This window comes from Schistocerca americana, chromosome 2 (assembly GCF_021461395.2).
Source record: "Schistocerca americana isolate TAMUIC-IGC-003095 chromosome 2, iqSchAmer2.1, whole genome shotgun sequence".
Taxonomy (NCBI): domain Eukaryota; kingdom Metazoa; phylum Arthropoda; class Insecta; order Orthoptera; family Acrididae; genus Schistocerca; species Schistocerca americana.
Genome location: NC_060120.1, coordinates 112,124,085 through 112,138,446, shown reverse-complemented (window position 1 = coordinate 112,138,446; position 14,362 = coordinate 112,124,085). Strand labels below are relative to the sequence as shown.

Sequence of the window (14,362 nt, the reverse complement as noted above, 5' to 3'; positions counted from 1 at the left end):
TCAGCAAACAAGGGTTACAAGATCATTAAATATTTGAACAGCAAAGTTCAGTGTGATGGATGAACTTCGTTTTGAGAAAAGTTTCTCAAGGATGTGGTGCAGCAGTAGAAACAGTCACTTGAAGCTCTTTGCTTACATTCAACTTTGAATGGTAGTTTGACTTCATAGCTGCCAAAACAGGTCTCACATTTGTCATTCCAATTCCGGGAGCGGAAAGACTTACCTTAGGGGGAAAAAAGGACGGGTATACACTTGCGCGCGCGCGCACACACACACACACACACACACACACACACACACACACACACACACACATCCAGATGTGTGTGTGTGTGTGTGTGTGTGTGTGTGTGTGTGTGTGTGTGTGTGTACCCGTCCTTTTTTCCCCCTAAGGTAAGTCTTTCCGCTCCCGGGATTGGAATGACTCCTTACCCTCTCGCTTAAAACGCACATCCTTTCGTCTTTCCCTCTCCTTCCCTCTTTCCTGATGAGGCAACAGTTTGTTGCGAAAGCTTGAATTTTGTGTGTATGTTTGTGTGCGTTTGTGTGTCTGTCGACCTGCCAGCACTTTCATTTGGTAAGTCACATTATCTTTGTATATATATATATACATATATATATATATACATATATATATATATATATATATATATATATATATATATATATATATAGGGAAACATTCCACGTGGGAAAAATATATCTAATAACAAAGATAATGTAACTTACCAAACGAAAGCATTGGTATGTTGATACCGACACTAACAAACACAAACAAAATTTAAGCTTTCGCAACCCATGGTTGCTTCATCAGGAAAGAGGGAAGGAGAGGGAAAGACAAAAGGATGTGGGTTTTAAGGGAGAGGGTAAGGAGTCATTCCAATCCTGGTAGTGGAAAGACTTACCTTAGGGGGGAAAATGGACCTCTTTGCATTTACACATGTCTGCCTGTGTCTGTATATGTGTGGATGGATATGAGTGTGTGTGTGTGTGTGTGTGTGTGTGTGTGTGTGTGTGTGTGTGTGTGTGTGCGTGTGTTTTGTCTCTATCAACATACCAACACTTTCGTTTGGTAAGTTACAGCATCAGTGTGTGTGTGTGTGTGTGTGTGTGTGTATATCACACACACTCTACCAACAGTTACTATGTAACACTGAGACTAATTTTTTATTCTTATATTGGAATTTGTGTTGTGAAAACACACTGTTGCAAACCTTACAAAAATCACACTCTAACACTTTTAGAAAACTGATTGTGACTGAAAAATGTGCCTTTTAAACAAATCAGCTGTTAATTACTTTCCAACAAATCATAAGCAGCATTTCACTAATCAGGCCACTTACCTAAGCCAGGGCAAACAAAAGTTTATAAACTGTTTCAATGATTACATACACTTTATTGGTTTTTAATGTGTCACTGAAGTGTTCAATCAGAAAATGTGGGAAGAATATAATCAGAATCCTATAGCAGAGTTGGCAAAAGAATATCCCTAACAGATGGCTTCACTGTTGACAATTTTCAACTGTCCAACAGCTGCGCACACGCACACACATACAATATTTATTTATATAGCTGCGACGAGTCGTTGCCTAGACACGCATTCAAAATCGTGGTATGTAATTGACTGAGGTAGACATGCAAAGCAGCCACACCAAGACCATTTCAACTGTCAGAAATCTTTTGCCAACTCTATTATAGATCACATTAATGAGGGAAAGAGTAAAGCCACAGAGCTCTTGATATTAAGACAATGTTCTGTTGTAGTCTTTCTCAGAGTATGATTGCACAATAAAGCCAGTGATGCCCACTCTTAATAATCTCATATCTACATTTAGGGTTCATTGTTTACAACTTCAGTACTTACTGTATGTTATACCCAGGTTGTAGAAAGGGACTGGACTTTTACATGAAATCTAGTGCAGGCACCTTGAGGTTAATTGTAACAGCATTAAATAATATTTATTATGTAATCACCAACAAAAGATGCAGCAGCAATCATTGCAGTTTTATTGTTTTAACATGTAAAATTATGATGATGATGACGACAATGATGTACAAATGCACAAATGTATGCATGCAACCTAATTACATTTTACTATAAAACAAGTCTACACTACATTCAAAACAGTATCCAACAGTCTTGGATATCCCCACATACAAGGGTGCTTCGTAAAAATAATTTCACTGAAATCATTGGGCACATGGTATCCTGAGTTACATCTGATTAGCCTCATCTCATTTTGGAATGAAAGCAAAGAGGCATTTAAAAGTTATAGCAGAAATCTAGTCCTGCCAGAATTCCTCATAACAAGGAACATCACTATTAACAATTGTTTACATTTTTATACAATATTAATCACACTCAAGAAGCTCTCAAAGACTACCATTTAAGGTAAACAATCACAGACTTTCTATTTACAGTGTATATTGCATAGCTACGTACAACCATTGCAACACACTAATGTAAGTTCATATTTCATATAAAAACAAAAAATTAGAGTAAAGAAAGCACTGTGATTTTTCACCCTCCATTTGTACCTGATAAAATGTGCTCTATGTAGTGAAAAACTTTTTGATGGCTCTCCACAGGCCACAATCAACTTACAGTAATAACTGGCAGAAAGAAACTTTACCATGTTAATTGCAGCTCAGTTATTAATTTTAAAAATATATTTTATTAGTTGCAATTTTTCTTTATATCAACAGTCACATCCTCATTCCACTGTCGTGAGACACACTAAAATTGGAATAAGAGAACGCTTTGTGTTTTGTAACAACTAGTAAAAGCAACTACATAGCAGAAGAAAATACTGTAGTGTGGATCTAACTGTGGCATTAAACTTTCATACCATGACTGACTATTGTAACAACAAATCATCTGTAAAGTGCCAGTGAAATATATGGTTGTTGCCAATTACAAGCCCATTTCTTGCAATGCTCTTCTTTTGAAATATTGAACAAAAAAAACCTGTGTAAATCCAATTTAAAATTACACAGACTTTCTTACAATGTTACTGAAGCTCTTTCAATGTACAATGATCATAAAATTTTATTCCATAAATTCAAGCTTAAAGATCCAATTACTATGGTCCCTGTCAAATAACACACTGTCCAAAGGCTTCTTACAACTGCAATTCTCCCGTCAATTATTACAGTGAAAAATGTACTAATATTTATCTGGCTGGACGGTGAATATGACTTGCTGGTAGGGTGCTCAAGTAGTAACAAACTGAGAAATAAGGAAAAGACAACAGTACCAGCCTTTTGCAGCCCTATAAATACACATATAAATAGAATTAAGCACCAGGCAGTTCAGAAAACAATGTCAAAGACTGCAATACTTTCAGACAAGAGATTCAATGAATAAGAATGAGGAGGAGGAGGAGGAGGAGGAGGAGGGGGGGCAGTAGGAGGGGGGAGGAGAAGGAAGAAGAAGAAATAAATATACACTTGTAAAACTGATACGATGCAACACTCCAGCAAGAACATACACATTTTCACAGTCTCACAGTGAGTGTCAAGGCAACTAATTTACTTCAAGGTCACTCGAAATGTCAGACTCCTCATCAGAAAAATCTTGTATAGAAGGAGACAATGGATCAGATAATGATGCATGTGACGATGGTCTTGAAAGTTCATTGACGCCAAGACTAGCATCCAGGTCATCCACAGAAAGAGATGAACTTGGCCCGGCTTCCAAATCTGGCAGAACTGTATCCAAGTGCCCACTGGCTAATTCTGCACAAGCAACATTAAAACAGAGAAGAAAAATTATTAGTCACATGAACACATTGCAAATTATATATCTACACCACATGGGAAATGTAAATACAAGTAAGATGCATGGCTTAGAGTGTTGAAGTCCAGAATTATTGTTACAGAGACTGAACTGAAGTGTATTCTACTTACTCAAACTTACTCTTATTCACACACTACTAAAAATTTTCGTCCTGGCACTACTTAACATGTGATATTTCTTGTCAAGCATTTATCATCTTATACGCGTCATTTTAGATATGATTCACTCCTGCCTGAAGTACCTTCTATGCAGGGTTGCAGCCTGTACTTTTTATTATAAAGTATTGTACACTACTGCAGAGAATTGTTTGCTATACTTTATGGGAACGAAGTACATGAAAATACTTTACTTCACATAGTTTTAATTTTTTATACAATTCATTTTACGTAAGTCATTAAAAGACCACAAAAGCTGATTGTACTCTTGTGTATAATAGATTGGCTAAGTAACTGAATCATGAACTTAGTACTGTTTCTGAATGCAACCTGAACTCAAATGTTGATGATGGATCAAGGCTACTTCAGTAAACTGAAAACTACAAAACATAATTTTAATCATGAAACAATGAAAGAGGTAGTGAATATGTTACACTGAAAAAAGTGCCAAAAAGATTGATATGATGATACAAATGACAAAACTATTGTCTATGTATGAAAGTCTATGGGAAATCAAACATGGTGTTTGGTTAACTAATGATCCACGAAACAAATATAGTGGAATATAATTAGCAATTTATGTAGAGTTACATTTACAAACTTCGGTTTGTGTGTGTGTGTGTTTTTTGTTTGTCGTCATCGTGATGGCTGTAGGTGAAGTGAATGGTCTGATCTCATTTTCAGGTTAAGAAACCTCTAACAGGGTATAAACATCTAACAGGGCGTATACACAGACATGGGGAGAAAATACACTATACACTGGGTGAAAATACATTTTTTCCATGTTAAGCTGCAACAAAATTTCCCTCAGAGCTATAAAACTTACCAATCATTTGAATGGTAACAGTTTTATACATCAGCATAGAACTCCTTCCTGGCATTTTAGGCAACTGCATATTTTCATATTATGAAAATATAAATGCAAATTCCACCAAACTGAGCATGATAGCTTCAGAAGCACTGAAATCGAGATTGTGATGTGTTCTTGTCAGCCAGTCATAGCTCATGTCACTTGAACTCGCCAGCCAATGACAGCAGATATTCAGAGCACAGAAAATGTGATGTACTAGGTCACACACTTTTACTCAGTCCTCTCTGTGATCGATTGAAGTCTGCTCTGATCTGTGTGCGCTGTTGTGTGCAGTAATTGTTAATATTATTTACAAAAATGAGTGAAGAGGCTGTACCTGGTTTTTCTAGTGACTTGCCATAAATTTCAATGTCAGTTCCATGACACATTAATCCATTACATCCGGGGTGTCCAACCCACAGGCCACATGCGGCCCAAGAAGTGAGCAACTATCACACAAATTTTGGGGAGTGGGGGAATTCCATTTATGTACAGATAAGATAAACTAAATACTTTCAAAGTGAAACTCCCAGCACATGTAAGTTCAGCAGAAATTATTAATGTTAAGTATATTATGTGCAGTCCAAAAATATTCGTCTTTTTCCAAAGTGGTTCAGGTAAGCTGGACACACCAGCATTACATGTTCATTTCTTTTATTTGCTGTAAGCTTGCTGCTTTGGGAAAAGGAGGCTGGGCTTGTCTCAGCAGCCAATATGCTACAAGCTGATAGCAAGCTTCCGCTCCCAGCATCCACTGCAAGGACCCTAGTAAAACTGTGCGATCAGCCAACAGCAACATCCCTGTTAAGTAGCGCGAACACACAATTAAGAAAAGTTAACTGTTTGAATTACTATAATGCAGTATGATCAGCTAACCTTTCACGTATAATATTTGAGGGTGTGGTTAGGCAGAATCCTAAGAGCACAGCTTAAATTGCAGCTCCGTGAACCAAATGTTTTGTCGGTTACCTGGCCAAATACTTATTCCTCGAGCACTTCAACTTCTCCATAGAAAAGCTATTTACGTGTGAAACTGCTCGAGAACTCACCCCACAATTTTTCTCTCTTTCTTTTGTGAGGGGTGATTATACTTTTTGCTATTGTTATTGCATAATTTGTAATCTATGAAAGAACTAAAATAAAAATGAAAAACTATCCTGCAGCTTGGTCTTTTTTAGTGTGTGTTACCCTTTAATATATATCAAACACAAATCTTCCAGTAAAATTTTAAATAATGGCATAAAAGAACGTCCCTCTGGGCCCAAAATTTTTCTATAGTCTGAATAAAATTACTCAATAGTTGACACTTCACGTGTTTTAGCTGGTTTCTGCCAGCATTGCCAAACTGCCACAACAATCGGTCAGTTCAATTCTAATTCCTTGTCCCACATTCTTTCTGGATGTGTTTGGATTCTGAATCATGGGTCTGGCACTTTTATTTTGTATTTCATCACCACACGACAAACACCACACACAAATAACGATGCTAATGAAACATATGTTTCATACATAGCACTAACTAAACACTGCTGGATATTTCCGTAGAAGACATGATTCAGTGCCACATGTGCAGTTATCATAATTAAAGAAATCGGCTTAGATTAGATAAGTTTCATACAACATGGCATGTCACCAAGTTTTTGAAGGCTGCGATCCATAAATGCAACTGGGTAATTACAGTGAAAAATATAACAACCTGACTCAGTGTTTTACTTTAGCACAACAGTTAGTGTAGTTACTTGCCATGTTGAAGGTCGTAGATTGGAATCTCATCAAAAGAGTTAGATAATCATTCTTATTCTATTAATTGGTTTAAAAGTAATTTTTTCATTTCGAATTCTTTGTCACATCATTATCACCATCTTCGTGTTGACTATTTTATTTGCTATTATTTTTCTATGTATCGTTCTTTTTTAGTCTGGAATCTGCCTGTGCCATTCATAATCCACAAACAAGTGCCGAAGAGGACTGCTCATTGGTTGGTAATGCAGCAGCTCGTGTAGCCAGTGAGAGGACAGTTTTAGGTAACCAATGATAGCGAGAAATTAACAGTTTACTTTTAGCACTGAAACTGAACTTTTTCTGTCTTGATTTGTTCGGAGAGGTTAGCTTTTATAGCCCCGAACAAAGTGATTGTGATTTTAGTTCTGCTACAGACTGCTAAACATTGCTTTCTTGGATACATTACACATCACGAATCTGTGGTTAGCTTAGGACAAGAGTTTAAATTAGGGGCTACAAAATGGGTCTCCTGCTGCAGTTTAGTGATTGGTCACTTAACAGAAGCTGTTGACAAAGCATCTCACATTTCTGACATACCTTGTGGCGGTTACTTCCAGCAGTGCTCCGTATTACAGATCAATAGCATTTGTACAGTGACTTGCCATGTTTGTGTGTCACTTATAACTGAGTGGCAGCCGGTGGCCAATGTGGTAACACCAAAGCATGTAACAGACATCACCTATCAAGCAATTTTAAATGGCTGATCCTCAAAGTGTTAAGTTTTGAATGAGAATCAAATGCTCCGCGATCTAAGAAATTCATCACATACTCTCACACGTAGTATAATTCATACGGCTTAAAAGGCAATTTACTTTGAAAGTAACGCTTCTCAAATCACCATTTGCAACATTTACATATGACCTGTCAGAAATGTAAACAGTTGTGATATCACACTCACATGAAGCAATCTGTTATGAGGTATTTCATGATCTTCATCCTAAATACTTTTGATGAATTTTGCTGTTGGCAGACACTTGTGTGTGCACTGTGTTTTGTTTTGTTGTAAATGGTGCACTTTCTTTGCAACTGAAGTTTTATATTGGTGTTATTATCTCGTTTATCTTTTATTGCTGCAGTACCGGGCTAAAGCAAAATTGTTTGGTAGACTATCAATTCTTACTAATCAATATTAAAAATATTTAATGAGAACTAACACAATGGAACATTACTGGGTTTTTCCTGGATTTCCTGGGGCATATACACCCTGCCTTGGTAAAAAATGTCATACATCTAAATCGGATATGGAAAAACATCTGAACTCTGCTGCTGAACTAACCCGTAAAACATAATTTGTCCAACAACAGTATGGATTGTATTGTACAACTGAATAAAATTTTTATGTCAATACAAGAATAGCTTCAAGCGTCTGTCTGGCTAGAACCAAAAGGGAAACTCTAGCTGTAGAGATACTGGAGTCATATGCTATTTAAAACGCAAGATCTAAACACAGACAAACCACACAGGCCAATGAAAAACTTTTTTTTTTAAATTTGATAGCTGATCTTTATAGATTTTTATGAGCTGAATCCAAATCTAGCCTTAGTTTTTTTGCATCACCCATAGTTTTTGAGCAATATGCTTTTTATTATATAGTATAAAAATCCTCTGCTATATGGTAAACGGGGGAAATTAATGAAACGGTTTGTTACAACATAAACATGGTTTGTATTTAAAGTAAGCTATTTAAAACAATATGTGTTAATAGAGGTTTCCCTTGTCAGCTGGAATTGATTTGTGTTTTCTTTCTCTTTTTTTCTTGGAAACATATTATGGGTTTTTTCATGTCCTAAGAACTTTGTAACAACTTGCTTGAATGACACCCAGGCTTCTTTCTAATTTAAGGTCATTGTGGATTCAAAGTTAACATCAATTTTCTAAAGTCAGGCCCGACAAAGACGCTTTCTTTCAGTTTAGCTTCTGAAAGTGTGGAAACTTTTGGCAGAGATACTTAAAACTGGGACCATCTTTAGGCAAAGCCTTTACAAACGGTTTCATTAGGCCTAACTTTATATGTAGAGGTGGTAGGAGTACATGATTTGGATCTACAATGTTTTTTGTGGAGAATGTTCTTCTCACCAGGTTTTAAAGACTCCATCACAGGCCAGTGCTTTCTGCACCAGTGTTGATCCCAAGTCCTACTGTCCCATTCACACAAGAAACATGGAAATTTGGTAAAGCCACTTTGCTGACCAAGAAGCATGCTCATTACTTTTAAATCGCCACATATCATCCAACCATGAGCAGAGTAGCCTATTTTATTTAGCACTATTTCTTCGTTTTCACAGCTTGCTTTCATATGTACAGAATGTCTAACATGTATAGATGCATACTAGCCACCATTGTGTAATAAAACAGCCTTATACTAGTTTTGGATGAATCAATGAATAGCCTCCAGTCTTCCTTTTTGTATTCAATACCAAATTCATTCATCAGACCGGGAATGTCTGAGCAGTATATTAAATCTCCTTCTTGTTGAAAAAATCTTAGGAAATTGCTGCTCTCTCTTTCTATACATGTATATGCTGGTTCCAACTGCCGACAAGTTCTTTTCTTTTAATCTAGAGCCAAGCAATTCAGCTTTTTCTTTCGTTAAGCCCAGATCTTTAACCAAATTGTTCACCTTGGTCTGAGTAAACAATTTGGGATCTAGACTTTCTGTATTACAATGAAATTCATCATCATCTGGTTCATCTAAATCAGATTGTACATCAGAAAATACTTCTGCTGGAAAAGAATTTAAATCATCTGGTGGTTCAGGAACCGGCAAATCTACAACATGCCCTACTGGTTGGATGGAGGGCGGAAGGTTAGGGTAGCTTATTACCTTCTTGTTTTTTGAATTATGACCAGTAATATCAACACTGCAAAAGTAGCAATCATCAGAATGATTTCTTGGCACCCTCCACACCATAGGAACAGCAAATCTAAAGGCTTTTTTCTCCTTTTGGACCATTTTCTCAGACCTTCAACACACACATAACATACCTTACGTGGTGCCCAAGATTTATCTTGATCACCAAGTTTAGATACAAAGTATGATAGATAAACCTTTTTCACAAAGGCTGTAATGTTTCTTTGGTGTGTTTTAATCACAAATTCACCACAAATATAGCAAAAACTGTCAGCAGAGTTTTTACAACCATGAGTAGACACTGTACTAGGCACATGTGCAGGAAATGGGAGAGTGAGGTTAGGTTGACAGTAAAGAAAACACCATCTGTTAACACATAAAAAGAATTGATCTTTTTTTGCCAGCGAATGTTTTTCAGCAGTGCTACTAACGCAAAGTCATCTAGATTCATTACACCTCCTTTTTAAATTATTTTAACTATATATAAAAGCTGTTGAATTCTTTTAAAAAATTGCTTAATTTAATAAATTTATCTGTAAAATGTGAAAGAATGGTGGGTGATACAGTTTAAGTATCATATTTGGATTTCCCACCCTTAAAAAACATAAGAATACGATATTTTCAGCAAAAAAAGGTTTTTCCATCATTGGCTTGTTTTATTTTACTGCTCGCGAACAGATGCTTCTAACAATAAAAACATAACAGTGTTTCAGTTAGTGGTATAATATTTTACAGCCAAAAATTGCTTTTAAAATAAGTTACTCAGTTTTGCTCAAAATGGAATCCTATGTTGCACACCAACTTCAAGATGCCGCATCAACGTGATTGAATTGGTTGTTGTTGTTGTTGATGATGATGATGATGATGAAAATGAGTGGCAAATCTGCTGATGGCATGTTGAAAAATACAAGTTACCTTTTCATAATGTACCCGAGTTAATGCTGACAACAAAACTACTAATTTTGGTGTAAACCATTCTTTATTTACAAATGTGACAGATTTGGTACCAGATTTGATGAAGGGAAATTGTCATTCATCTGCAGTGCCTATAGCTGTGTGAGACATGCCGCAACATATTGTCTTACAACACAGGCATTGTAATTTTCAAAATTTATACTAAATTCCACTCTACTGTAAAAAGCGCAAAACTGAAAAAAATAAAAAAAAATAAAAAATAAAAAAAATAAATAAAAAAATAAAAAAATTAGAATCTGTGGATGGCAAGTTCCATGAAGTGAAACACCATATGGGAACAAAATAGCCCTCTCCTTTACCCTGCACATGTATATTATTAAATTAGAAAGCAATCAGCATTATTTTGTAAGCTCAGAAGGAATTTGTTCTACGATTTTGCAAAATTTATTTGTGCTTAACACTGACAAGGTCTTGACTGACATTTACTTGAATTTTTGTAGCTAAATTAACCCTATTTATTAAAACTATAAAATACTTGAAAGGCAACTGCATAAGAATTTCGGATGTGAATAATATCTTGGAGAATCTTAAACACGGCCAATAAAACGAAAGTAAGATCTCTTTGTTTGACATGATACAAGTTGTTTTTACATGAACTGACCAGGAAATTCACAGATCTGTTTCATAAATTTGCTGACAAACCTTTAGAGCATGTAAATAAAAGGTTCGTTTGAGGGACACCAACAGTTTATTTGGAGCACCAAGAAATATAAATTTAAAAAACGATGTTGAATTTCACTTTTTGTGAACATGGTTAAAATTTAAAGCTGTAAAATTTGAATTTAAATATGAATGATTTTTTCAAGTAAATTGCATTATTAAACAAATTGTGGTCAATTATATATTTCTGAAATTTTGCGGATTTACCCACTGCTAACAAATGACAACAAATATTTAATAAGAGAAAGTATGACTTTACAAATCTGCAAAAATTAATTTCATTTCTATCATCGATTCCCACTACTTCAGTATTCACAGAGAGAGAGTTTCTATTGTGATGAGTATTAAGTGGCAGGATGAAAGAATTAAAGCACACACGAACTTGATAAAAAATGAGTTATTTATTTATCTTAAATGTAGAGTGCAAAGATGCTCTGCATTGAAAATTAAGCAAATTAAATAATACTTTAACATACAAAGTATTTTTCCCTACCTGTAACAACCAATACACTTTATTTGCTCAGAGAAAAGTGGCAACCCTAACCCTATATGACACAAACACACACACACACACACACACACACACACACACACAGATGATGATGATGATGAAATGATGAGGACACACAAACACCCAGTCCCCAAGCAGAGAAAATCTCCAACCTGGCTAGGAATCGAACCCGGGATCCTGTCATCCAGAGGCAGCAATGCTAGGCACTAGACCACGAGCTGCGGACAGAGGGAGAGGGAGTGGGTGCAAATTTGTTTTCTTATGTATGCTACCACAGCTGGCAGCAGAAATGGCTGAGTATAACCATGTTTGTCGCAGACGACCTTCCACCTGCTCCAGTGTACCCAATGTCCAACAACATGCACAACAGAAGACTGCTACATGCAATGCCAAATGCAATAGAGGTCGCAAACTTTTGGGTGGCAAAAGTGTAAATAATTGTCTTATATATATATATATATATATATATATATATATATATATATATATAAAAAAACAAAGATGAGGTGACTTACCGAACAAAAGCGCTGGCAGGTCGATAGACACACAAACAAACACAAACATACACACAAAATTCAAGCTTTCGCAACAAACTGTTGCCTCATCAGGAAAGAGGGAAGGAGAGGGGAAGACGAAAGGAAGTGGGTTTTAAGGGAGAGGGTAAGGAGTCATTCCAATCCCGGGAGCGGAAAGACTTACCTTAGGGGGAAAAAAGGACAGGTATACACTCGCACACACGCACATATCCATCCACACATACAGACACAAGCAGACATATTTAAAGACTGTCTGTATGTGTGGATGGATATGTGCGTGTGTGCGAGTGTATACCTGTCCTTTTTTCCCCCTAAGGTAAGTCTTTCCGCTCCCGGGATTGGAATGACTCCTTACCCTCTCCCTTAAAACCCACTTCCTTTCGTCTTCCCCTCTCCTTCCCTCTTTCCTGATGAGGCAACAGTTTGTTGCGAAAGCTTGAATTTTGTGTGTATGTTTGTGTTTGTTTGTGTGTCTATCGACCTGCCAGCGCTTTTGTTCGGTAAGTCACCTCATCTTTGTTTTTATATATAATTTTTCCCACGTGGAATGTTTCCTTCCATTATATATATATATATATATATATATATATATATATATATATATATATATATGATATCAATATAATATATATATATATATATATATATATATATATATATATATATATATATATATATGATATCAATATAATGGAAGGAAACATTCCACGTGGGAAAAATTATATATAAAAACAAAGATGAGGTGACTTACCGAACAAAAGCGCTGGCAGGTCGATAGACACACAAACAAACACAAACATACACACAAAATTCAAGCTTTCGCAACAAACTGTTGCCTCATCAGGAAAGAGGGAAGGAGAGGGGAAGACGAAAGGAAGTGGGTTTTAAGGGAGAGGGTAAGGAGTCATTCCAATCACGGGAGCGGAAAGACTTACCTTAGGGGGAAAAAAGGACAGGTATACACTCGCACACACGCACATATCCATCCACACATACAGACACAAGCAGACATATTTAAAGACTGTCTGTATGTGTGGATGGATATGTGCGTGTGTGCGAGTGTATACCTGTCCTTTTTTCCCCCTAAGGTAAGTCTTTCCGCTCCCGGGATTGGAATGACTCCTTACCCTCTCCCTTAAAACCCACTTCCTTTCGTCTTCCCCTCTCCTTCCCTCTTTCCTGATGAGGCAACAGTTTGTTGCGAAAGCTTGAATTTTGTGTGTATGTTTGTGTTTGTTTGTGTGTCTATCGACCTGCCAGCGCTTTTGTTCGGTAAGTCACCTCATCTTTGTTTTTATATATAATTTTTCCCACGTGGAATGTTTCCTTCCATTATATATATATATATATATATATATATATGATATCAATATAATATATATATATATATATATATATATATATATATATATATATATATATATATATATATATATGATATCAATATAATGGAAGGAAACATTCCACGTGGGAAAAATTATATATAAATACAAAGATGAGGTGACTTACCGAACAAAAACGCTGGCAGGTCGATAGACACACAAACAAACACAAACATACACACAAAATTCAAGCTTTCGCAACAAATTGTTGCCTCATCAGGAAAGAGGGAAGGAGAGGGGAAGACGAAAGGAAGTGGGTTTTAAAGGAGAGGGTAAGGAGTCATTCCAATCCCGGGAGCGGAAAGACTTCGAAGTCTTTCCGCTCCCGGGATTGGAATGACTCCTTACCCTCTCCTTTAAAACCCACTTCCTTTCGTCTTCCCCTCTCCTTCCCTCTTTCCTGATGAGGCAACAATTTGTTGCGAAAGCTTGAATTTTGTGTGTATGTTTGTGTTTGTTTGTGTGTCTATCGACCTGCCAGCGTTTTTGTTCGGTAAGTCACCTCATCTTTGTATTTTTATATATATATATATATATATATATATATATATATATATATATATATATATATATATATATATATATATATATATATGATGGATCTCATTTCCTCAAATCCTGCCCTGAAATGAGATCCATCCTACATGAAATCCTCCCCACTCCACCAAGAGAGTCTATCCGCCGTCCACCTAACCTTCGTAACCTCGTAGTTCATCCCTATGAAATCCCCAAACCACCTCCCCTACCCTCTGGCTCCTACCCTTGTAACCGCCCCCCGGTGTAAAACCTGTCCCATGCACCCTCCCACCACCACCTACTCCGGTCCTGTAACCCGGAAGGTGTACACGATCAAAGGCAGAG

At 36.5% G+C, this 14,362-nt stretch overlaps 1 protein-coding gene across 1 annotated transcript in view; it reads right to left on the bottom strand.

Moving 5' to 3' along the window:
- Window positions 1–1,984: 1,984 nt before the first annotated feature.
- LOC124595238 (transcription factor Dp-1) overlaps window positions 1,985–14,362 on the bottom strand; it is a 220,183-nt gene continuing 207,805 nt past the window's right edge. Inside the window, exon 11 of the mRNA XM_047133897.1 lies at window positions 1,985–3,738. Coding sequence (XP_046989853.1) covers window positions 3,527–3,738 — 212 coding nt within the window. The 3' untranslated portion in view covers window positions 1,985–3,526. The remainder of the gene's footprint in view (window positions 3,739–14,362) is intronic.